This window comes from Hippichthys cyanospilos, chromosome 14 (genome assembly GCF_059441005.1).
Source record: "Hippichthys cyanospilos isolate Australia breed blue-spotted pipefish chromosome 14, RoL_Hcya_1.0, whole genome shotgun sequence".
Taxonomy (NCBI): Eukaryota; Metazoa; Chordata; class Actinopteri; order Syngnathiformes; family Syngnathidae; genus Hippichthys; species Hippichthys cyanospilos.
In genome coordinates this window covers 5,332,095-5,357,687 of record NC_142382.1, presented here as the reverse complement: position 1 = coordinate 5,357,687, position 25,593 = coordinate 5,332,095, and the positions used below count along the sequence as shown (strand labels likewise).

The 25,593-nt window shown below is 39.9% G+C and overlaps 1 protein-coding gene across 2 annotated transcripts in view; it reads right to left on the bottom strand.

Annotated features, from left to right (window-relative positions):
• Window positions 1–25,593, bottom strand: part of pacrg (PARK2 co-regulated) — a 153,784-nt gene that overhangs the window by 67,310 nt on the left and 60,881 nt on the right. For both annotated transcript variants that reach the window (XM_088433241.1, XM_088433240.1), the window contains exons 3-4: window positions 10,806–10,977; window positions 1,611–1,760 (exon numbers count right to left, since the gene is read on the bottom strand). In XM_088433241.1, coding sequence (XP_088289367.1) covers window positions 1,611–1,760; window positions 10,806–10,977 — 322 coding nt within the window. The remainder of the gene's footprint in view (window positions 1–1,610; window positions 1,761–10,805; window positions 10,978–25,593) is intronic.

Here is a 25,593-nt window from a genome sequence, read left to right as displayed (position 1 = left end):
TGTAAGGTTCCATAAACTTAAAAGAAATGCATTACGATGAAACTTTTCTCGATAAAATAAGTGTTTCTTGCTGAACCCCAAATGTACACTTCAGATCTGTCAATCCAACAACCAAACAGGTTTTTCACAGTTCCTTCTGATTGTAAAATGCATTCCATTTTCAACTCAATCTGTATATTTTTTTTCTACCTGTGCATCGAACAAACAACCAATAATTTATTTATTCACCCTTTGAGCCAAATGTCCACGAATTCATCGAAGCCACCTGTCATACACCCCATTAACCAAAAAGATCCACTCATCAAACAAAACAAAAACAAGCATTGAATTCAAATCTATTCAACCTCAATGTCATTTATTCACCTTCAACACCATCATCCATCCATCCATCCATCCATCCATCCATCCATCCATCCATCCATCCATCCATCCGTCGCCCCAGCAACTGGAGATAACTTTTCCGCACCATGAATTCGACCAAACGCTCTGACCTTGCCTGGCAGATTCGGTTCCGTGCCCTGGCAGCTACACGGGGCGGCTCCCCCGGCCCAGACCGAGAGCGGTCAATATCGGGGACGCTTGCCAGGTGAGAGGTTGGCTCGGGTTTAATTGATGCGCAGACGAGCCGGGGAGGCGGGAGGAGAGGCCGGTCACCGCGACTACCGGGGCCGGGCTGAAAAAATTCCTGGTGGGCTTCACTTGGCCGACCGCTGAGCCTGCGCGCTGGCGGAATAGCTGCTGCTTGGAAATGGTTTAGGGGATTGATTTGACAGCTAATTTACCGAGAGGATTTGCATAAGGCCTTGTGCTAATAAGGCGGGCTTTTCTCCCCTCCCCATTGTCTTTCGCAGCTATCTTTGAAGGCTCCTTCCTTCCCTTTCAACGAATGCTAACAGATTATGTACGCGAATTAGGGAGACAAGAGATTTAAATTGGATATTGATTAAGGGACTAAAGCCTCATGTCTTCTCCTGTTAACGCCTGCGTTTGAATGATTGATTCACAATGTCACACTTTACATCCAACTGACGCTGCGTCGAGCTGCGTTTGGCTTCGGACCTTTTTTTCGCCTCGAAATACTGGTACACAAGAGGCCTGCCGACCCGATGACAAGCTCTTTGGGTGTTTATTGCCAGCCAGGTGGAGTTTTTTTTGTTTTTTTGTTTTAGAGAAGACAAATCCTCAAAATACAATGCAGTTGGACTCCTTTCAGCGGAGACTAAACTTTGATTTTTATCATTGAGTAGGTACGCGGAGGCCAAAATTGTCTCTGTCAACCAAAAGAAAACAGCGTTGAGCGGTTTTGTGCACAACATCTGATTTAACCTTGTTACGTGTTCTTCAAAGCGCTGCAATTTGGGCAAAAAGCAACACTAGCAGAAGATGTTTACAGTGAACCTTGTTCATCCGGGTGGATTCCAGAGACTGAAGATATTTGTTTTTTTGTTTTGTTTTTTTTCCTTCTGGCTTACCCACCTGCACACTTTGAGCAATAGCTACAGTATACACACACACACACACACATATATATACATATACATATATATTAGGAATCCAAACACTTCAATTAGAACAGGAAAGGTTATTTATCGGTGCTGGTCAGTACTCACTGTTCATGTTTTTGAAGATGTTGAGGATGGGGAGGATCTGTCGGTAGTAGGGCACAAGGGTTTCTCCCACTGTGTCGCCCGACATCACTAGATGCTGCAGAACTTTCAGGGTGGTGCAGATCACTTGGCGGTTCCTTGTGTTTAGAGCATCTGGAGTGGAGAAATCAATATTGAGGTCAAAATGTCAAAAAATGACAGTTAAAATGTTGGAATTTGACCGTAATATGTTTTTTTCTTGTTCTAGGCTTTTTTTTTTTCTTTTTTTTGTGACAGGTATTCCAACAAAAGGGCTAGTCTCAAAGACAAGGAAATTAAGTTTGGCAACAAAATAGGCACATGTAACATTTTTTTTTTCCCCCTTTCTCAATCAAACCCAAAGGCAATTTTTTCTGTTTTTTGAAAATAATCTAGACATCCAGCTACTTTTTAATATATTGTTTTTTCAATCTATTTTTTATGTCTGGCTAAAAAAATTCAACTAATCAATTACTTTACCTTTACTTTAATCAATTACCCATTTCAGTACCTTAGCACCTGAAGCAATTCCTACTTTACTTAAATACTTAAATAACTAAACAACTGATTACTTGAGTACTTAATTACCCAAAGTAATTGATTCACTATAACTAGTCATTCATAGACGCTACTTTAGCATGAGGGAAAAAAAAAAAAAACATAATTACCTGGGATTGAAAGTCTGCGTTTTAAAATAAAAAAAAAAGAAAATTAAAAACACATTTTTGGGATTGAATGAGTTAAAAAATACACATATAAATTTCGGTAAAGGTTATGTGATTTCTAACTAAAACTACATTCATATGTTCATAAATCTTACTAAAATCACAGTTATTGTACGCAGTACATTAAAATGTTCCCTTTTTTTTCTTACTTTGTCAATTCATTTTAAAGGTGCTTTTTTTGTATTACTTTATGGACGAATAGATGAAGGAAGATTTAAGTCATTTAAGAAGAGTAATTTACTTTATTCCAAATTACTTGGTGATCTTTCTTTGCAGTAGACCCCCCCCCCCCCACATTAAACTACTTAAAAAAGTAAAAACATTTTTGTAAAACGAAAAAGTTACACATCTGCTATAAAAACTAATCAAAAGTGAATTTGAAAAAGAAAAAACAAGTCACTAGGAGAAATAAAACCCTGCTCTAATTAGCATTTCAAAACTGCATATGACAGATAAGCATGCTAATAGTCTAAATAAAAAAAAGGTCTCAGCAGTTAGTTGTGCATCTCTTTCTGCTATGAATTATCTAAATTTCCATTATTCATGTGAATGTTTGTTCTTAATGGCATCCCTAAAACAAATGCTCATTGAAGACACAGAAACAAAAAATGCCGCCTTCCCGTTTACTTTCCTTTTATAAGAACGGCTTGTCTGCAATCACTGATACCAAATGCACTGGGGAGCCCAAAGCTAATGAGAGCCAATCATGAAGCTATTTGGCCTTCAGCTGCACTTAACTCCATCTCCACCTTCCCTGGAGAACAAAAGGTGGCGGGAGGGTCCAAAGGGCGGGAGAGATCACGAGCGACAAACTCAGTAAAAGAAAGCGGCGAAAACAACTAAATGTCACAAGGAGGCGTATAAAAAGATGTGACGGACACAGAGAGGGTGACGGGTTGGAAAACAACCTGGAAGCGGCAAAAAAAAACAAAAAACCTTCATGTCTTTGTTGCAAAATATCTCAGACAGTATTTTAGTATTATACAGTATATTATACAGTATATACAGTATTTTAATAATTTGCTTCAACCATTCAAGACGATAATGATTTGAATCGATTTTTGGTTCACAGTAAAACTCCTCTACAAAGCAACCTGTTTGGGCAAAAAATTCCCCCAGTGTGAAAAAAAATCCATGCATCGAAGCCTTTCCCTCTTTCTTACTTCCTCATACAAGGAAAAAATCCCCGTTGCATAGTACGAAATGTTTTCCGTTTTGCTCTAAAATCCCCTACAGCGAAAACAAGCCTGCAGCAAAAGTTTAGCTAGGTTTATACATGACGTGCCGGCACGCGTTTTACACCGTATTCATACTCCCGTAGTCAGACGATATTCTCCCATACTATAGGTGGCAGTAGATGGACTCTACAGCATATCAACAAAACTACTCTAAAACAGAGGTAGAGAATCCAGATAGATTCAAACGATCTCAACAGATTCCTCATATATATATATATATATATATATATATATATATATATATATATATATATATATATATATATACTGTATATATATATATATATATATATATATATATATATATACATATATATATATATATAGAGAGAGAGAGAGCACGGTGAGGTTAAGCCGTATAGAGAACGGACGGAAAGATTGCTAGATGTGTTTGTCTGGTTTACAGGCAGTGTTTGCCGACTCTTGGCAGTCGCGGCTCAGCGTGTCGACTCTAATCCTCGACGACTGAAGACGGGCACGTCATTAATTAAGACGTGCGGGTGGGGAGCGTGGTTGTAATGGAGTTGCAAATCTCCGCCATGCTGAGTCGAAGCCGGTTGATGCGAGGCAGCACGCGAACGAGGCAAAGGCCAAACGGGTTACGGTACTCGGGGTCTAAAAACCACCGCGGAGCGGAAGTCGGCAAATAAAGCCCGGGGGTGTTTATTTACTCAATTTTAGACGGGCGGATGTGTTTAGGATTTGCAAAGCCTTTCTTCGTATGCAATTAGTTGAATAATATTAAAGAGAAGTGGATCCGCCGGTAAGCTCTCCCGTGTGAAATCACTTTTATCATTAATGTCTCTAGTTTTTCCCTGCTGACCAACAGAGGTGGTGCCTAATGATACGAAATCTGCAGCTTGAGAATCCAATGATAGAAACGCAGTAAATAAACTCTTTCAGGGATTTACTCCCCAAATATATATATATATATATATATATATATATATATATATATATATATATATATATATATATATATATATATATATATATATATATATATATGTGACGTGGAAAAAGTGTATTTCAGATTTACCACATTGTGAGGGGTCGTGAGTTCTTTTTGCCAAAAATAACCAAAGTTGTACAGTATCCATGTTCCAACAAGTTTATGATTGTGTGTATAAGCCAAAAGTCCACAATTAATAAACAAGTCTTCTAATCGGCGCGTTCTTAATTGAATCAGCTGGAGACATGGAAATTTAAACATAATCCTCTCAGTTTTAGTGATAATTCAGTGTGTAAAAAAACGTTTGTAATTTAGGAAAGGAAAGCAATTTGGGGCTGGCACAAACATAGATAAGCTAACAGCTGTTAAAAAGTGCTAACCACTATTAAACACCACTTTTGTCAATATTTATTAGTTATAGTTAATGTTCTAGGAGGAAGCGACAGTCATTTATTTGCTTTTTAGAAATAACGGACAAATGAAGCTTCATGAGGCACTTGTCATTTTTTTTGCCTCCTCTAGATGGCACTTTTCAAATTCAATACATTGATTGCAGCATTTATCTGTAAACCATGTGCATCATCTAGAAGAGTACAAATGCTTCATGAAGCTTTACTTCACTACTTTTAAGGCTTTATTGCATCCATTGCAATTTTTTTTCAGGCAAACAACGGACAATGATTGATTCCATTGCGCTACATGCTATCCCTCCCCCCAAAAGCGGACACGTGTGCAGATATCCGCCATCGGCATGATAAGGTGGAATGTGCGATGACAGGAGTTTGAAACCTACATAACAAACAATAAAATTCTAATTACCAGCCAGCGCAAACAATTTTCCCTGCTGTGACATTTGGACCGCAGAACCGTTCAATTATTCATCAGCATTCTCGCCTTGCTGGAAGAGAGTCTAAAAAAAAAATAAATAAATAAAAAATGTCGCAAGCAGGGGGTGTAGGATGCTACTGATGTATTATTGCTGCTATAAAACCTGTGTTGGGACAAATCTGAATAGCATAATCGAGCATTTCCTGATTCATATTTAGAGCAGAAGTACAAAAGCGATGACCAACCACCATGGGAAAAAAAAATCATTCTACTTGAAAAAAAAACAACTAAATAATCACCAGCCGGAGTCACATTCCTAATTTGGATCACTGCCAAATTACAATTTATTAAACCTTCCCGTTTCTCTTCATGTGCTGAATCCGGGCCTTTAAGATTCATGCATTATTCACAAAGAACTTAATTATAATGTTGAAAATAAATACTTCTTGGATCTGCATCAAAATGTAATTCGTTCTTCACCTTCAGCCTTCCTATTTACCTTGCAAAAAGTTTGGAGAAAATTATCTCCGTAGCATGTTTGTTATCCTTTAACCAAACGAATAAAAATGCTGCAAAAGTTGTTTACGTTTTCTCTTAAGGATAAAGCGCAAAAAGTTACTAAACGTAAAAATGTTAAATATATTCTAAGGTGAAGGGAATTTATGCCGGAGGTATTCATCATCCATAATGTTGTTTCTCTATAACGTGAATTCATATATAAATACCGTATTTTCCGCACTATAAGCCACACTGGATTATAAGGCGCACCCTCAATTAATGACATATGTTAAAACTTTTTCCATATATAAGGCGCACCGGATTATAAGGCGCACCCTCAATTAATGACATATTTTAAAACTTTTTCAATCACAATATAGTAATACTCAGAGTAATAACAATAATAACTCAAATAATAACTCTAAACTGTCAATAGCATACCAACTCAATGTCAATATGAGCAACCTTGTTCAACTGTAAACACACAAAAGAAACAGGTAAAGCCTACTTTATCACTTCAATCCCCATCTACGAATCCCAATCTCAACATTGATCCGTATATAAGACGCACCTGATTATAAGGCGCACCATCAGCTTTTTTTTTTTTTAAATGAAGGCTTTTAGATGCGCCTTATAGTGCGGAAAATACTGCATAAGAACTGAAAAAATAATCAGCAGATTAATAAAAAAAAAACTATTTTGCGACCCGAAGTTATTCTAACCTTTGCGCGATATTTTGTCCAAGGCATTTCACATCAAAGCGAAAGCATTGACAAGACACTAGGGAGCTGAAATTTCAACATTTCAAATTTCAACGTGGCACGATAGCTTCATTATTACACTTCCAGGAAGGTGGCATCCATTGTCTAGAATACGACACAAAAATACCGCACAAGTGTTAAGTAACATGATTAGCGATGGCTTCAATAAAGGAAGGTGTTTATTTTGTCTTTATGACTCGTTGAGAGCACCCGTTGGGTTATATTGTGGCCGTCTAGCGTCATGCGTTTCAAGATTTAAAGGGAAATGACTACATAATCGCGGCTTTAAGGCTAAAGGAAGGCGCACGGAGGTGGGAATGTGGAGTCTTGGAGAATTCATGACACTGTAACGTCAAGCAGAGACTACTTCATTGTGTATTCTCACCGGGTGACCCGCATTCATCATCAAAATTCACCAGAGCCTGACGCGACTCGGTGGCTGTGCAGATAAGAGGCTGGCAGCCACATTGAAGGTGTATTAACGTCAGCGGAGGAGAAAAATATATATGTTTCCGTTTTGGACTAGAGACAGCCTATCCTCCTTTTTTTTCCCTTGTAATTAAGCCGCGAAAGGGACACGGACTACTGCCTTGCGGATACCAAAACAAGGCGAGACTTTTTTTTTTTTTTTAATAACCGAAAAGTTAATAAGGAGAGGGTCATTTAAAATTCCATTATCAGCGCAAAGTACGACTTTTCACCGGCAGCAGTCACCTTTGCTCGGCTCTCCAGATGTAAAGGAGCAAAGCAGCTGAGGGCTTTCAATCCATAGACTAATGTGTGTGCAAAGTGGGCGCATCCAGTGATCCGAACGTGTGAAAAGATGGCACATTAGCTACTTTATGCCACATTAGAGCGTCGGCATCGCACTGTCTGTCACAATTCAGTGTTTCGTAATGGCGGCGCTGCTGTTGTAACTGATTTTTACGCCAGGTCTTTTATTACAGCCGCTCTAACGGCCAAAGATGGTACAAATAAGCAACAGTTTCTGGAAAAATATTGCACAACAATAGGGCTGCAAAAGGGTAGACATTTTCCAGCAGGTTTTGGCTGAATTTCAATGGGAAGTTCTGCAGGGGGGTTAGGGTTAAGGTTAGGGTTAGGATTGGGGGGTGCAGTGGTTAGCAAGGGGGCCTCGCAGTTCAGGGACCCGAGTTCAAATCCACCTTCCCCTGGCCTTTTTGTATGGAGTTTGCATGTACTCCCCGAGCTGACGTGGGTATTCTCCGGGTATTCCTGCATCCTCCCACAGTCCAAAAACATGCACGACAAGTGTATTAGATATACTAAATTGTCAGGTGTTATCGGGTTCGTCAATGGTCTGTGACGTCAGTTTATGAATTGTTCATGTGGTGAAACAACAAATACAGGAAATGGAACTTAGTATGACATAGAACACTCTGGTGGATCACTAAACCTATACCTTGTGCAGCACTCACTGTATTTTGACTATTAGTGGGTCATTTTCTTCCATATCATTCTCCCTGTATTTTAGCCCTGGGAGTGTGATAAGTGGATGTACCATGTTGAAATTTGACATTTTGTCACCATCCGGGTGAAATTTCAGCTCCCTAGTGTTTTTTTTCCAATGCTTTACCTTTCGGGCTGCATGACTAGCATAAAAAAAAAAAATCTTGCCAACAAACAATATGTAAGCCCCCATATGTGTCTTTAAAACATGAGGACTGTAGTTTTATTTATGGTTTGTTTATACTTTTGTTAATCTCCCTTTAAGTGTATTTTTTATCTTTAAAAGCTCTCTCATACTTCATCTATAATGAAGTTGTCATAACCTTCCAAGCCACATACATTTGAACTTTAATGGTCCAAAAACACATATAGACAGAAAATATTTCAATTTGCACAGGTATATATTCTTTTTCCTCTGCAGTGAATGAATTTTAGCTCAGTTTATAGTGCCAAACGTTATTGGAAAAGGAAACCTCTAAATGGCCAGTATATTGTAAATATGGGTGGTATCATATGAAAGATGGATTTCCATTCCTCACTTTGACTTGCATGTAGGTAATATTTGTGTCGTAAGTGTGGAAACACTGCCACCCAATGGTCACTGATATCACTGCAGTACTTAATTGGCTTATATTAGGTAAGCGTTAGTCAAGGGTGTCAGCTACCCTCCATAGAAAAACGTATTTAATGAGAATTTTATGATTCATTATTGATACGACTATTTTAAAAGATGATTCTTGTCCACAGCTCTGAAAGAGACAACAAATCATTGAAAATCATCTATGCCTGTATTATTCTGCCCCTTATATGTTATTTAACTTCTATTTTCGTAGATTTTTAAGCTAATATTGTTAATGCAATTTTGTGTGTATTCGACTTGTGGCGAAGAGCCCATAATTTTACTAAAATGTTTTCCATTTGGAAAAAATACTTTCAAAACCAAACCGACTTGGAAGTCAGCCACCATCACAGAACAGTTCTCGTTACGCCGTACCTCTGTGATGCCAACACGCCACTTTGCGAGCACATCGCCAGCCAACTGGCCGCGACACGAACACGAGGGTGCTACTTTACGGGCCGCCACTTTGAAAGTGACACTCCATTTGGCAGCGGCGCCCTCCGAAAGAAACATTTTGTGAGTTCGAAAATAAAAAACCTTCATCTCTACAGCCTCTTTGTCCACCCACCACGCGCTCCCCTGCCCACATCACTGCGTCGTCTATTTTGGAGGTCCTCCACCTTTGAGACGTGACCTTTCCCCCGCTGTCGGACAACTCGAGTGCGTCCGCTTGGAAACCGGGCGAGTGCGGCAACAGCGCAGCTAAAAGTAGTAGGTGGCGGATTTGGCGATAGATTATCAAGCATGCTTTCAGAGGCGGCTTGTTCCAGTTGACCCTCGCGGTTCGCGTAAGAATAGGAAAAAGTACGACTGCTATGTTGTGAGAGGACCTCACATGACCGCTGGCGGGGTAACGATAGAAGGTGTCGCGGCGTCAAGGTATTAGACGGGGAAATTAAATCCAGGCACAGTCCACTCTCGCTATTTGCACATTTGTGAATCGTATGCTAAAGTAAATAGCATGTAGCTAAAAGTATCGTGGTGAATAATTAGCATGGAATTGACGAGAGGCCGGTCAATAAACATCACATTTTTTGTACACGTGCCTGTCATGTCTTCAAAGGGGAAGTAGTTTAGATTATTTTTTTCAATTGATTTTCTAATCACGACGTAAAGGACTATTTAGCTCAAATTGCTAATTATGATATGCTAATATGAAAACTGCTAATTATGAAGACACTAAATGCTAGAAGGGAAAAAATTACGACTTGTTTTCATAACAGCCACGTGAACAAAGACTTATCACAGACGACGGTAGCAGAAAAATTACTACTGTCAAAAAATATGAATTTCGTTTTAGATGAGAGCAGCTGATTAAAGGGTAATGCGACGTTGCAAAACAGTGAATAATTGAATAGTGAAATGCTACATTAAAGATGCAATAAAACTTTAAGCGGCTCAAAAGACTGTCAGTCAGTCATGAAGAAATAATATTTAATATTCTAAGTCCATTTGTTGCGAGTCATTTAGATATGAACTGGTGCTGTGTGTGTTTTGGATCTTAAATATGGTACAAGAAGCTTTTTATATCTAAATGAGTGAATTATGGAAAAGAGAACATCAGTAACCAAGGTAATTTTTTTTTGTTTATGGTGTGGCCATCGTGACACAACACCAGTGAGGTCTGACCAGGGGTTTCTCTAAATAAAAAATTATTTCTTTTTCTATATATCATCAAATATGCAATTAAAGTAAATAATCAATCCTCTACAATGAGTTTGTTCAAGAAGAATGACAAAAATAAACGATAATAACATGCATGGTTGTCATTTTCCTGTCCACATGTTTTCGAAAGAGTGCCTCAGGGATCTGTCCAAGGTCCACTGTTCTTTTCGGTTTATTCCAATGATCTTTGTCAAAACGAATCAAATGTCTGGCTTTGTTTTTCATGGTGATGACAAAGTATTAGAATCTTGCTAAGTTTTTCTTTTTCTTCTAAGCTGACTCAACACATTAGTAAAGTGAGAGGCAAAGTACCTCTGTGTTCAAACCGTAAAATCAAAACAAAACAAAAAAACACAACGGAGGAAGTTAGGGGAAAAAATGCTTGGGAAAAAAAACATTTGTTTCAATATCTCTCCCGACTCACTTTTGATGGGGATGATGAGCTGCGGGATGACAGGCTGAATTTTGGGCCCACCGTGCTCCAGCAGGTCATGTATGCCCTGACGGGCAAAAAATTCATACGGGTGGGCAGTCTCACATAAACCGTCGAAGAGCAGTGGCAGGAAGTGGTGGTAGTCCAGCTTCTCAATCTCCACCTGAAGAGAGACATTTTTCTCATTTTACAGCTGTGAAAACCCATTCATCCCAGACAATATGTTTCAGGTGCAGCCAGAATTCGAGACCGTAGAAAAAGCTATTTTTCCAATTTGCTTGACAAACATTGCTGCTGACTGACACCGGTTAAGAAAGACAGATGGATATAATGTTCCTTGAAATGGCTCATCTCCTCTCTCACCTCATCAGTGCGGCATTAGTATTTGTCATTCTGCGCAGAGAATAAAGACACATGTACTCACCCCACCCCAACCTAGAATCACAACCGTGTGGTTTTGACCACTGTTATCCAGAATTTGACCCCTGAACATTTCAGAATTCATTTCACTTTATTTCTTATGAGGAAAAATTCAAAATGTGGATGAATTCATGAGTCACTCCTAGTTGTAGACTTTGCATCATCGATGTTCACACATATGTGCGACATATGCACACACACGTTGGCGGGGCCAGCTGCTGAGGATCACCACAGACATGTGGCCTTGTGTGAGCTGACACGCTAACACCTGTTTGGACCATTTTGCAAGACAGACAAAGAGGCGCATAGAATGGAACAGAATTGGCTCTAATTAGTGTCGCAAAGAGGAACGTTCAGCTTGACAGATCAAAGTTAAAAAAAGCAAAGAATCTATACAGCAAAAGATTAAAAAAACATATATATATACATATATATATCATTCCCACATTGTAAGTATAGTTAAGTGTGTTTATCATGTGCTTAGCTAGTTTTCAAATCAGAAGCTGGTAAAAACAGTTTAAAAGAGATTGCAGGGGAAAAAAATGGCTGTTTCGTCCTGCCAAATTTTAAAAGACAACTTGCAAAGTTGGTATTTTAGCCGGAAAGTGTTATCAGCATTTTGCATGTGGCGGAGCAGATCTGGCCACCGGGTCTTGAGTTCGACACCTTTGGTCTCCAGAGACACGCGTGTAGAAAGAATAAGCTTTGTTTATGAAGACAAGCGGTAACAGCTGCATGAAAGTCCTTGAACGCAGCATGAGGAAAATAACCCGAAATGTAAAATGTGTCAGTTGGCCGTACGGTGGCTCGAGTTACCGAGTGTGTATTTTTAACGCGCTTCAGCTGTGGCGCGGCGTCCCGATTGTTGGGCACGGGGGTTAGAGGTGGAAGGGCGGATGCTGTTTTTCATGCGATGAAAGGCAATCCCTCTGCCGCAAAAGCAAATAGCCCCCCCTCGAAGACCCAGAGGACAGCTGAAACAGCCACGAGGAGACACGCACACACAGATGCGTGCACATGGACACACACACACGTAGCCTGCAGGGTCATACTGCTCCATGCTCAAATGTCACCCAGGCAATGACGCTTTCAAGTCACTGGAACTTCAAAGGCAGGGTTAGACACCCCCCCCCCCCCCCCCCCTCCGCCCGCCCTCCTCCCTCTCCACCGTAAGGGTAAACACAAGAGATGATGGAAGCAGGCAGGACGGAGAGATGGCAAGATGGCCACAATAGCTGATTGCTTTGAGGCAATTTTTCTGCCAACCTTGACCTTTCCCCGAGCTTGGTCACGAATGTCATCGTGAGTCAGTGCGAGAACAAAAGCAAACATGAGTCTGCGTAGAAGAAGTCGGTAGAGAAGGCCGTAGTCCCGCGTTCCCCATTAGGCGAAGGACCTCTCTGGCACGCAAGGAAGAGTCGTACTTAGAAGCGAAGACGGATTTTATGTTTGCAGCCATTACTGTTACGGTACTTGTGGTACTTAGTGATTAATGCTTGTGCAGTGTTTTGATCATTTTTGGGTCATTTTATTCCACATCACTTATTCTAGCAGTATTTTAGCCCAGTGGTTCCAAACCTTTTTTCTGTGATGTACCCCCTGTGAAATATATTTCCATCCAAAAACACAACCACTGTAAAGCACTTTTGGATAAAAAAACAATCAAAACAAAAAAGACTGTCTTTGACCTCTTTTGGATCATAGAAGAAATATGTCATCAAAAAGAAATAACTTAATTATTAATACATATTTTTCCACAAATAAACTAATATAAGGTGTCAGACCTGTTCTCAAAAAATAATTATATATTTGTCCTCAGAAAAAATTAAAAAATAGAGTTGCCTGTTTGGGCGTTGCAGTAGAGATCTTTTCACAAAAATGAATCAATTATTAATAAATATTTGTCCACAAAAAAACAATCAACAAAAAAGAAATAACTATAAATAAATATTTGCCCATAGAAAAATATTCAACATAAAGCATCCTGTTTAGGGATTACAGTTTACAGCTCTTTAAAAAAAAAAAAAAAACAACTTAATAATAAATATTTGTCCCCTCAAAAATAATCATCATAAAGTGACATACCTGTTCTAAAAAAAGAAATAATTATGAATAACTATTTGTCCACAAAAAAAATATTCCACTTAGTAGTGTCTTCTTTTGGGATCATAGTCAAGATGTGTTCACAAAAATAAATCATTGACAGGTAACGAGAGGTGGCACATGACAAGTTGGGTCCAATTTGGGAGAATCTGGCTTTTTACAATAATTAAATTGCATAACTAATAAATAACTAAACTAAATAATTAAGCTGATCCTCGGCGATATTAACATAAGATGCCGGCAACACTACATACATGTCAAATCAAGGGCTTTGTCATGCTACCACCAGGGGGCAATGTTTCCCACATGTTTGCATGACAAAAGCCTCTGCTTATCTCACCCTAATATACATATTTACCAGTGTGAAATGGCCTTGAGTTTCTCACCTGATGCCTAATATATTCAGTGCTAGCTGTCAATTCAGACCCATTTTGCAAAATATTGAAATACTGGAATGGAATTACATGTGTTGCCCTGTATGCCATGTTCACGAGGTGAGCAAGACCTGGGTGTATGGTCTTGATACTGTTGTGGAACCGGTGAAATACATACTCAATTTCTATGACACTACTCATCAGGCAAAGCTATTCATTTAACACTCCCGGCGCATTAGCGGGCCTCACACTTTTAGGTCTCGCCTAGCATGTTGCGCAGCTGCCACGCCGTGGGAATAACTGCTGGGGCCCCTTCCAAAGACGGCTCTGGAGCCGGCAATGCTCTTCATCAAAACCACATAAACAATCCACTTAGGGAGCATGTGCACATCGGCGCCGGCACGCAGACGTTCGGCAAACACCTTCACACACTCTTAATCAGCGGCGCTCGAAGGCCTCGTCTTGTATCCGCTATCGATCGCTCGCCCCGGGTTTGTTTGTCTTCGCGTGCCTGTGCGAATCCCCCGCCGGAGTCCAGGGGCGTCAGTGGGAGCGCTGCAGAGGCAGGTAGCGGCAATTAGCCTTTGGACGCGCAAACACCTGCGAATCCGCAGGGGTTGGCAGGGAAGGACGCCAAGCCGGCCCTCCGCTTTGGAGAGCAGCGGGACGCCACTTTGAATATGCAACGGCTGGACGGGATTGTGTACAGAGGCGTGTGTGAAAGCACGCGTGGGCGGCTGAAAACACGTCGCCTCGTGTCTAGATGTGTGTGTGTGTGTGTGTGTGTGTGACCGTGCGATAAGCTGCCGGGCTGCTTTGTCTGAGTGGGCGTGAGTCACGTCTGTTAGCAAAGCGGGCAATGGGGCAGTGTTGAAAATGCAAAGAAAAATATGAAAAATTACATATGTGTGTTTGGTTGGGTGTCCCGAGGGGTAAATGCTACGAAGAGAGCCGACATGCAAACGAGCTGTGCCATCAATACAGCTGGGTCAAAACTAACCTTTAACCGTTTAATCTTTTTAATGTAAAAGTAAATTACCACAGTTTCCGCACTATAAGGCGCATCAGATTATAAGATGCATAGAATAGAAGCTACGGTAGCGGCTGGAGTTGCGTAATGCATCCACTAGATGGAGCTGCTCTAAAGGGAATGTCAACAAAACAATCAGCTATGTCAGTTGAACTTTTCAATGAGAAATTAAGAATAAAGATGATTTGTGGAAAGTACGATTTGAAGAATGGGGAAAAAATACCTCGATTTCATTAAAAGACTGTTTCAATTAATGATAAGACGAATTCAGAGTTTAAAAGAATATAATTATGATACAATTAAATACTACACTTATTTTTTCATCAAATTGGAACCAAAACCTTAAAATATATTGTTTTGTTGGTTTAAAAACCGTTTCTGGATTTATTTGATAAAATCCTGCCTTCTGCAGTTTTTACGCCTTGTCCTCATATAAATCGCTTCAAAATTGGCGCATATATCACATCAAAATTGAAAACAGGGTATTATGAAAATTTTAACTGTAAAAAATGCATTTCAAACTTATTTTCAACAGTGGCCTATTGACAGATGGTAGCATTTAATCATAAATATGTGATTGAAAAATACAAAATCCCCTAGAAAACAACTCCACTTTTACCTTGTAAATGTCAAAAAGTTATTTTAAAACATTGCTTAAGATAGTGACTGTTTGACCCAGGAACTTTTTTTTTATCAAATTTCTCATTATTTCCTATGGGGAAATAAACATAGACAACCCTAATTCATTGCACTCTGAAATATGCCACGAAAAGCCATAAAAAGAGCAATGCATTGAGGGAACATGACAAGAGGCAGAAAAATATAGCACACAGATTCCCATCAGTCATCAGCGTTGTGTTCTTGAGAAAACACCGAAGCGAAGCGCTGACACTTTTGGAGTCGCTCTCTCTAAGCAAGTTCTCTTCCTGAGCGGGGACCTGTGAGAACTTGATACAACTATCAGAATTTCTGTACATTTTCGACAGTCGTCTTTTGACGCCCAGCTGGAGTCCTGATTTCAAGTCAGTGCTAGAAGAGCGCAAAGAAACTTGATTTGAGTACTCGAGTTAACGGAGCATGACATGATTGCCACATACGAATATATTTTATCATTTATATTCTTCAAAGCTGGCACCTTTTTTGGTATTTTCTCATTTAGCTTCATGATGTGGAAAATGACCTGAAATGACTTTTAATTCACAGTTAATACGCGGATTCATGCTAGCTTCTTCAGAGCCAGGAAACCTTGTATGAACCTTCCGATATGCACTATGAAGAAAAAAATGAAAGAAATGCTACGGGACTGATCGTATAGCGACGTCCCACGACGGGCATACAAATTCAATTAGCTGAAATGTGTTTTTAATCATAATGGTGACTCCCTTAAAACAGAGGTGCTAGCTGAGTAGCCTCCAAGGTGGTGTAATTTTTTTTTTTTAAATTCTCCAAATACAAAGGTTAAATAAGGATATTGAAGATGTATCCTCATGGCAGCATAGTGCCCTAGTGTTTTATACAAAATGAACACGCAAACACAATCCTGCGGGTTTGTTACGTGTTCCCACTGTCGAGATTTTGAAGGGAACGTGAGTTTCAAATGTTAGGTAAAAGCTCTTGAAAATGCTTTTGTGACAATTGAACTGTATCGACCTTTCCTGTGCATTGCTCAACATACGAAACGGACTGCTTTGTGCTGCTGTTCCTCAAGGCAAAAAAACTTAAGAAAAAAAAAAAAGTTCTTTCAATGTCATCTGAATATTGAGCAAGCGCTTTTAAGGGGGTCTGACTTTGCTGCGGGCTTGATCTATTCAGACGAGTGCTCCATTTACACAAACTGTCATAAAAAGTGCGATTAACAGCGTCTTGGGAAAAACGGGAAAGGTAGTATGTCCCGTTACGTAAACAAGAAGACAAGTACACACATTTCAAATTGTGTCCGCGAGGCACTAAATCGGCGAGTTCTCATCGTGCGGCACATAATCTGCGCAAACCCCGGTGACACGGGACGATCCGAGTCTCCAGCGAGGTCCTGATGGTGACAGTGATTGAAAGGAGCATAAACAAGAGGCGCTTTGGGGAGGGTGAAAACAATAACAATGTAATGCTAGGAGGGGAAGCCGAAGCTGAAGTGGATGGATGGATGGATAGGAAGGAAAAGGCAACTGTCTAAAATCCTGCCCCAGTTTTAAAGCTAAAGTAGCTGAAAAAAAGATAAGGACTCCTGCATACTGTACAGTATGTCGTCAAGCATTTAGATGGTAGGTGTGACGTACTCGTTTGACCTCGAAAACATTGCCTTGTTGTTATTAGCCAACCTACATGATAGCCCAATTGCTGAGTGTTAACCATTTAAAAATGTATACATAATACACGTTCAATAAAAAGGTGATTTTTTTTCATGGTGGTATTGAAAGCAAGTATTATATCAAATATATTTTTCATGCATCAAATCTAGGCTAAAAATTTGGTGACAACTCTAGGTGTGAGAATAGAATCTACGGCCAAGCGATACAGACTAAAATGTCATTTGTAATAGCTTTAAATTTAATCTGTAAATTTATTTAGACTCAAATTTATATGTTACAATTCTTATCTAAGTAAGCAAGATGCTTTTTTTCATCAATAATGCCCTCTCGATTTATATGCACATTCATGAAACTAATACATTTATAGACGTGTACGGTACCTGAATGTAAAAAGAACAAAAAATGTGTACCATATTTCCCGCACTATAAGGCGCACCGGATTATAAGACGCACCCTCAATTAATGACATATTGGAAAACTTTTCCCATATATAAGGCGCACTGGATTATAAGGCGCACCCTCAATTAATGACATATTTTAAAACTTTTTCAATCACAATATAGTAATACTCAAAGTAAGAACAATAACTCAAATAATAACTCTAAACTCTCAATAGCATAATAAATGTCAATATGAGCAACCTTGTTCAACAGTAAACACACAAAAGAAACAGGTTAAGCTTACTTTATCACTTCATTCCCCGTCTACGAATCCCAATCTCAATATTGATCCATATATAAGGCGCACCTGATTATAAGGCGCACCATCAGATTTAAAAAAAAAAAAATAAGGCTTTTAGGTGCTCCTTTTAGTGCGGAAAACACAGTACTTGAATTCCAACATGATATTCAATAGAATAGACGCAATCTTGGTATTGTAACACGTGAGCGATAATCAGTGCAAAGATCTAGATACCCATCTTGAGGAACACAAGCGTTTCTACCAAGGTAAATCCACCCAAACCTCTGCCTGGATGTCAAAAATAAACAGGCACTTGGGAGGGTATCGCCACAGCTAGCCGGCTACCGTTGTGATTAGAGGAGCCACTCCCCCGATCTCAGGTTTCACTGATTACAGCTCAACAAGCCAACCTTGACAACACACAGGCAGAGAGGCGTAATCAAGCCAAAGAGAGTAAGGCGTAATCAGCATTTTCCCCGCCAATCAAGGCCTCCAAATCACCACCTTTAATCCGCGGTTAGCCATTGGCAGGTCTGATTGATACGGGGGCTTTCGTTATCTAGCTTTAGGGGTCTAAGGGGAGCGTGACAACAAGGAGAAACACAGTTGGCTTATCTGCCTTTTCTACATTTGTTACCGGCGCTTCCCTCGTCGAGAAAGACGACTTGCACCTCGCGGGCTACGAGCGTGGCCCGACTCATTTATCATACGGAAGAATTAAATGTGGACACGCCAAAGTAGTTTCGCAGACAAAGGTCCCCGTGGACACATAATGTTTTTTTCCCTGTTAGCGATGGAAAAGGACGATCCATCATTGGTTGATTGTGATGAGCGGCAGAAGCTGTCGCAAGTATTGGTTTTTCTGCATTGAAAACGCGAGACAAATGGAAAAAGTGTCACTTACTGCTTCGGCCTGTAAAATCCATAAAAGGGCAAAAATCATGGTAATTTTTTTCAAGACAAGGTCAAATCCTCTTTACTGTCATTACACCCGCGCAAGCAGACTGCGACAAAATTTTACTCGAATAGTCCAAGACGCAAAGACAATGACAGAGGGAGACTGTACTCGCTAAGACGTTCCCAGAGACCATAAACGAGAAAAGAAAAACACAAGGGATGGGGGAGGAATAAAATTAACTTGAGCCATTTACCCAACGAGGGCCGTAGTATAAGCCTGGAAAAAAACGTGTCACATGCCACATAGATGCCACAAAAAATCATGCATATAGGTGACAGGGAAGTCAGGTAATGTAGGCAGAATGTAGGGGCCAAGTGTGTGTTGAAGCAAGTGTGTGTGTGCGTGTGTGTGTGTGTGTATTTCATTGGAGTGTGCTTCAGCTGATGTGCCTTGCATTTTTTTTTCAACGCCATGGACACAGCTTTGTCCATAATTTCAGTTTGTTTGTTTTTTCCCAAAGCAAAATCAATTTTGTCCACATATTGAAAGGCTAAAATCCCAAACTTAAACTAGGCCTAAAAGATTTTGTCAAAAATGCTCATCAATTATATGATAATAGATTGGTTGTCGATTATCTCGCTCGCTTCCAGACCAGTTCAAATAGATTTTTGACACGTACAGCTGCCGGTGACGAACTTTTTAACTTAATTATCCAGCCCAGATAATATGGATCCTGACGTCGACAGTCATCAAAGGTAGTTAATCGATTAATCGCCACCGATCGAATATGCACGTCAAACGTTGATCTGTACAGTTAATAAAGGTTTTCCGGTGCCCGCAGTTGGACCCTGAAACGGATGACTTCAACTTCCATTATTTCCGCTAGCAAAACACGAGTGTACTGATTACACGAAACGCTTGCGAGCGCGATAATCCTTTTTCAGCAAAGGGGGTTTCGCATCGACTAGCGGGTCGCCGCACGGCTCAAACCGTACGGGAGAATCATCATAAAGCGTTCAAACAAATGCGCTCATTTTCAACGTCGCGCGTGATGAATGAGCCCCGATGATTTTGTGTACGCGACCCAAACAATAGCGACCAAGACAAATGCGCGCTCTGTTTACGATAACGTGGCAGATTTTCTCCGGCTGAGGGTGCACGGGGCGGAAATTACAACAACGGGGAGAGGTGGGGGATGGTGAGGTGTAAGTCCAGAAGAAATAGATCATTTCCTCCCCGCGATATGTCACTGCAAATGTGTCATTTTCATAATACAGTGACATACATAGGAAGCATTCAATCAATCAGAGAGCGAGCTTCTGGGAACGCTGCAAAGAAACATCGTGGAAAAAGGGGGGGAGCTACTTTCGAGGGCAGCGGCGTCTGTGTCCAGCCCGTAATGGGATGTTCTTGTTCCTGCGAGTGGATGAGTCTCATCCTGTGTTCTGGACTCCAGATCAAAGAGGGCCCGCACTCCATAGAGCTCGCCACGATTCGCGGATGTGAGGGACACGGAGGGGAAAAGAAGGTCTTTAAGATGGGCTCGGCTGAGGGTAAAACACAGAAGCATGGAGGATCGATTATGGGGCGCGTTTCTATTTCGGTGACTATTTACAGTGGACCCCCGGGTTTCGGAGTTGGGATCATAAGGCGCAATCGTCATATGGCAAAACCCCAGCTGAAAACATCAAAATTTTACATTAAAATAAGCAACAAAACAGTATAGTAAGTGGTGCTTATATATAATATGTACATGTATATCATTAAATAGCATCATAAATAAATGAAATGTTATTTATCTTTGAAATGACATAACTTAAGCTAGTTTCGACCGTATTCCCTAGCGAGGGTAACGTTGCATGTGCCTCCTTCATATTTCTTGATTATCTCCAGCTTTGTTTCCATAGTAATCATCTTCTTATTTCTCCATTTAACATCAGTAGCAATCTTGGGACCCATGGCTAACCAATTCAAGTTGGAATTAAGCAATAAAATGCACAATAAATACAATATCGTAAGCAATATCGATATCAAGTCTTTAGCATATCTTCATGAGAGATGCCGTGACGTAGACCAATAGCAGACCAGCATCTTAGTGACCCCGTTCCAGCGACCAATAAATGACCAGCATGTTAGTGACATCGACATCCATAGCCTCAACCCTACCTCAGATTGATGTAACATATGTTACAAGTTTTTATTTCGCCTTAACTCTTAACAGACACACCAAGTCTAATTAAAATCAAAATTGGTTAAACCAGGGGCGCTCAATTTGTCGATCGGGGTCGACTTGTCGATTGCACAACGTGCAAAAATGTTTTTAAACAAAAAAAAAATCACAGGCACAAACAACAGGAAGTTCAAAGGGGCCATTCATTGTGCAGCATATCCCAGATTTCTCAAATGGGCATCTGGATCTACTTATAAGATACCAGCCTTTTAAAGGCTCTATTTATGGCTTACTCCGATGGATTCTGATTGATCTTCCATGTTGGCTACACTCCCTACAAGTATAAATGTAGTCTTCGCACGCAAACCCCACACCATTGTCAGTCCCATGTTCCAAAACTTTCAAAAACGCTCATATCAGTACGTCAATCACGATTAAAAAAAACCTGGATAGAAAAGCTGAAACCTTTTCTCTCCCATTGGATGTTTTGACAGCGAAAAGAGAGGCCTCACATTTTTCAAGTGGACACCCACATCATCCGGCGACAAGAATAAAAAGTGATGATCGTGTCTTCATCCCAGCATTCATCATTTTCCTTAAACCTTTGACAAGATAGATCTAAAAGTGAAAAGAAGTCATTGTTTCACAGAGCTGATTTATGTATATGAAGGACTTTTTTTTTTTTTTTGCCGCCAGATGAAAGGTAGCTTTGGAAATGTCACCGGAACTAAAGCCTCATTCCAGATACACTTTTAAATGGAAAGAATCATGACTAACCGCCATCTTTTTGCGATCAACATTAATAACCCAGAGAAAAGCAAAGTAACGTCTTCCTTCCACTGCACAATTTGAAACAAGGCTTGCGTTCTGAAAGAATGAGAAATGACGGGAAAAAATGTTTCTGCATGCAGGATAATGACTAATGGGAGATATGGCTAGCAAAGGTTGAGCAAGGACCTCGTGATAGAACTGATGAGTCACGCAAAAAGGAGAAAAATGCAAGTCTTTAGGTATGAAATGAAATGTTTGTGAAGTCTGGGTTTTTGTTAACAGCAACATCATCCCTTCAACATTGACTGAACATGCCAGGCATGTTTAGAAATGAAAGCAGCACCAATTTATTTTCATTATAACACCGAAACACTCGAATTGTTAGAATACTGCAGACACAACAGTAACACGCCTGCTTGCAAGTAAAATAGCAATTCTGACTCCAAATCAAACCTCTAATAGCATCTTCTTTTGTTTCCCTTTCTTTATTGCAGTTTCTCAACTATATTTTGCCAGCCCCCCCCCCAGAAAAGAGAAAACTTTTTTGCGCCCCCCCCCCCAAGTCGATGCACTGAATATAAATAAGATTATTATTGATGAAAATTGTTTAAGTAGACCTACACATGTCCTTTTTAACATTAACAACAGAAAAACACAATAGAAATCAACATTTAACAACTTAATTATTTTTAGCGCGTTTATACAGGGTACAGCTTAGTCTAAAACAGAAAAAAAGAAGTGTAGTAAAGTGCCTGAAACTAAAAGAAAATGATGAAAATTATTGCAATGACATTCCACATGACATAAACAAAGCCTTTTTTCTGGGAAAGTAAGTAAATAAAATGCAGATACCCACACTGGACTATAAGCCAAAGGGTGCAAAGCGCAAGAAAAAAGTAGCAGCTTATCGTCCAAAATCACCAGTATTTTTCGGTCTTTGTCTTTCTTTGTTTTTCGTATTTAGTTTTTAGTTTTTAGTTTTGGTTATTAGTTTAGCAACACGAGGCAAAGTAGCGTTAACATACTGCGCATTAAATTACTATAGTAATAATGAATCTAGTTTTTAGGATTGTCTCGTCCTGCGCACCTGACTTGGTTATTGTACATGTAAAACGCAGAGGATAGTGAGAAACGCAATTTCCGTTCCTTTGTATGTTAAGCACATGTGAAGAAATTGACAAGAAACTTGACTTTTGATTCTTTACATTGCAGCTTGAATATTATTTTAACCCTTGTGGTAACATATAAAAACTCACCCTTAACATACATATTTGACCAAAATGGTATATGTTTTAAAGGTGTGATAACTAAGTCATTTATGAATATATATTTACCTTCAACCACTCAAAATGTTCAGTGCCATCAGAGGTATCCATACACATATTGATTTTCTTTTTTTAATTTCATTTTTTGCCCTCTATAGACAATAAAAACAGTATGTGCTACGACCAAAACCAACTACGCTGGATCGAATTTCCCAAAATGGTAGATGATGGCGCAAAAGGACTAAAGTACACAATTATAATGAAACATCAATATCAAAACAAACAATGTAATTAACGCACCAAAAGAACATTACAACTTCCCTCATGCACTCGTTTGCAAAGACTGCGGACGCAAGTTCTTCTGCATTCTGCTCGCCTCCCTCGGGAGCAAAATCTCCATCCTGTCATCTTCGCCGCCATGTCTGCTGTCAGTTCTTTGGCCACAATTCCGGAATAATGTGTTTGGCCGCGGGCCTCGCTTGTGCTTCCTTTCCAACTCTCAGTAAAGGGCTTTACTTGCCCGGTTCCGCTACCTGGCCCAGGTTCCTCGCGTGTCAGCTTGAGCTAATTTGATGAAACACGACTCCATACAGGAAAAAGGCAAGCTGTCGGCGACGCAAAATGTCGCGGCCAGACGTTTGCGCCGCATTCTTTGGAACGACATGACAGGATTGTTTGGTGAGGATGTTGCCCGCTTCATTTCGTTTACACAGTCGAATTGAGTAAACAATGAGCACGGGATAATACGGCCTCTAGGGTCGTGTTTACTTTGTTTCCAAGACGAGCAAAGATTAAGAGCACGACGAAGACCCGACGATATCGACGACAAAATGTATAATTAGGATAAATCAAGTCTGATTAATGGCAAGTGTTTTTCAGATGAAGAGCGGAGTTCAAATGGGTTCAGGAGCGTCATTTTCCGTGATTCTTTCTGAAAGGGGTTTTATCTTCAACCGAATCGAGACAACCGACAATCAATTGTCGCTTTGTCTGTTTGTGGAAATATAGTAATTTAGACTTCGCTTTTGCCGTAATTCATGTATAAGGAAGCGTGTGGTTTAATATCCAATATCCAATGAATGCAATGCTACATTTTTAATGTCTATTGGCTGCACTTTCAAGTTGAATTATGAAGCCATATAAAATTATTAGAAAAGCTTTTTGGAGTATTTTGATCATTTTCTTCCACATCATTGTGGTAATAGTTTTAGCTGAGGGATGCCACACTCCTGAACTTTGACATGTTGTCACCATCTGGGTGAAATTTCAGTCCGAATGCAGGCGATCAGGAGTTCAAGAATTTCCTGAAGCTATGTTCTGGTCCTCAGGGGAAATGTAGTCTTACATCAGGCAAAATAGTTTCTGTTTTGCCCCCCCTGGTGGGGATCCAGATCGACCACATCGGATTATTCTAAGGACCATTGCGCTAGATTCTCCGCACCAACTTAGTGTTCCGAGTATTTTCCAAGTACCGTATTTTCCGCATTATAAGACACATCTAAAAGCCTTAATTTTTTTTTTAAAAAAAGCTGATGCTGCGCCTTATAATCAGGTGCGCCTTATATATGGATCGATATTGAGATTGGGATTGGTCGATGGGGAATGAAATGGTAAAGTAAGATTTCCTGTTTCTTTTGTGTGTTTACAGTTGAACAAGGTTGCTCATATGGGCATTGAGTTATTATGCTATTGAGAGTTTAGAGTTATTACTTGAGTTATTATTATTACTTTGAGTATTATTGTGATTGAAAACCTTTTTGAAATATGTGATTAATTGAGGGTGCGCCTTATACATGGAAAAAGTTTTAAAAACGTCATTAATTGAGGGTGCGCTTTATAATCGGGTGCGCCTTATAGTGCGGAAAATACGGTCACTCTTATCCCTGTTACTCCCTTTCTTGCTACTTTGGATTTTAGTGAGTATTCGAGTCTGTTTCTGCTGATACGTTTTTCGTCCCTCGAGTTGTCCTAGTGCTTTCCGTTGCTACTTTTACCCATTACATTTTAGACAACATCGTACTCTAGGTCCCGCCCCTTCTGTCATTTGTCGTGTATGAGATTTCGCATTGGGCATCTTTTTGTTTCCCTTTAGAAGCTTATTGTTTGGTTTTAGTTTACTTGCGTCTCTGCTCCGTACGTGTCTGAGTTTTCGTTTCAATGTCGTACAGCACGAAAGCTTTTGTCCGTATCATCAACGAAAAATGAAGTTCTTAAGTGTTGTTCGAAATCAGACGTGTCGAAACTTTTTTTGTATGAAGAGGCGCTTGCAGAAAATTAGAAAATTGTAAGGGCCATCTTATTTTTTTCTAACTTGAGTAAAAATGAAGCAAGCAAGTGTTTAGAAATTGTCTATATCGAGTAGTTGCTACGACAAGGCTTTCACTTTAAGGTGATGAGGCAAATGACGATTTTTGTTGTCACAATTTTAACACTCTCCACCAGCAACATAACATTGTGGGCCATGTCAAAATATACTTTTTCTTTTTTTTGTCCCCAAAAATGTTGATGATGGGCCACAAATGACCCCCCCAGCCATTGTTTGGGCACCTCTCTTCTAAATCATTATCCTTAAAATACAAAAATCCAAGATTTCTGCAACCATCATGTTTAATAATAAGTAGAACTAACCATCAAAACAAGACCTTGTCATTTTCGACAATGATTTACGTACAAATTTAAGCGAGAGCCCAGAGCTAGGCTACTGTTTATTTTTGTTTATACGTCAGAACAATCGCATCCACATGTCCGCTCCCAGTACGGA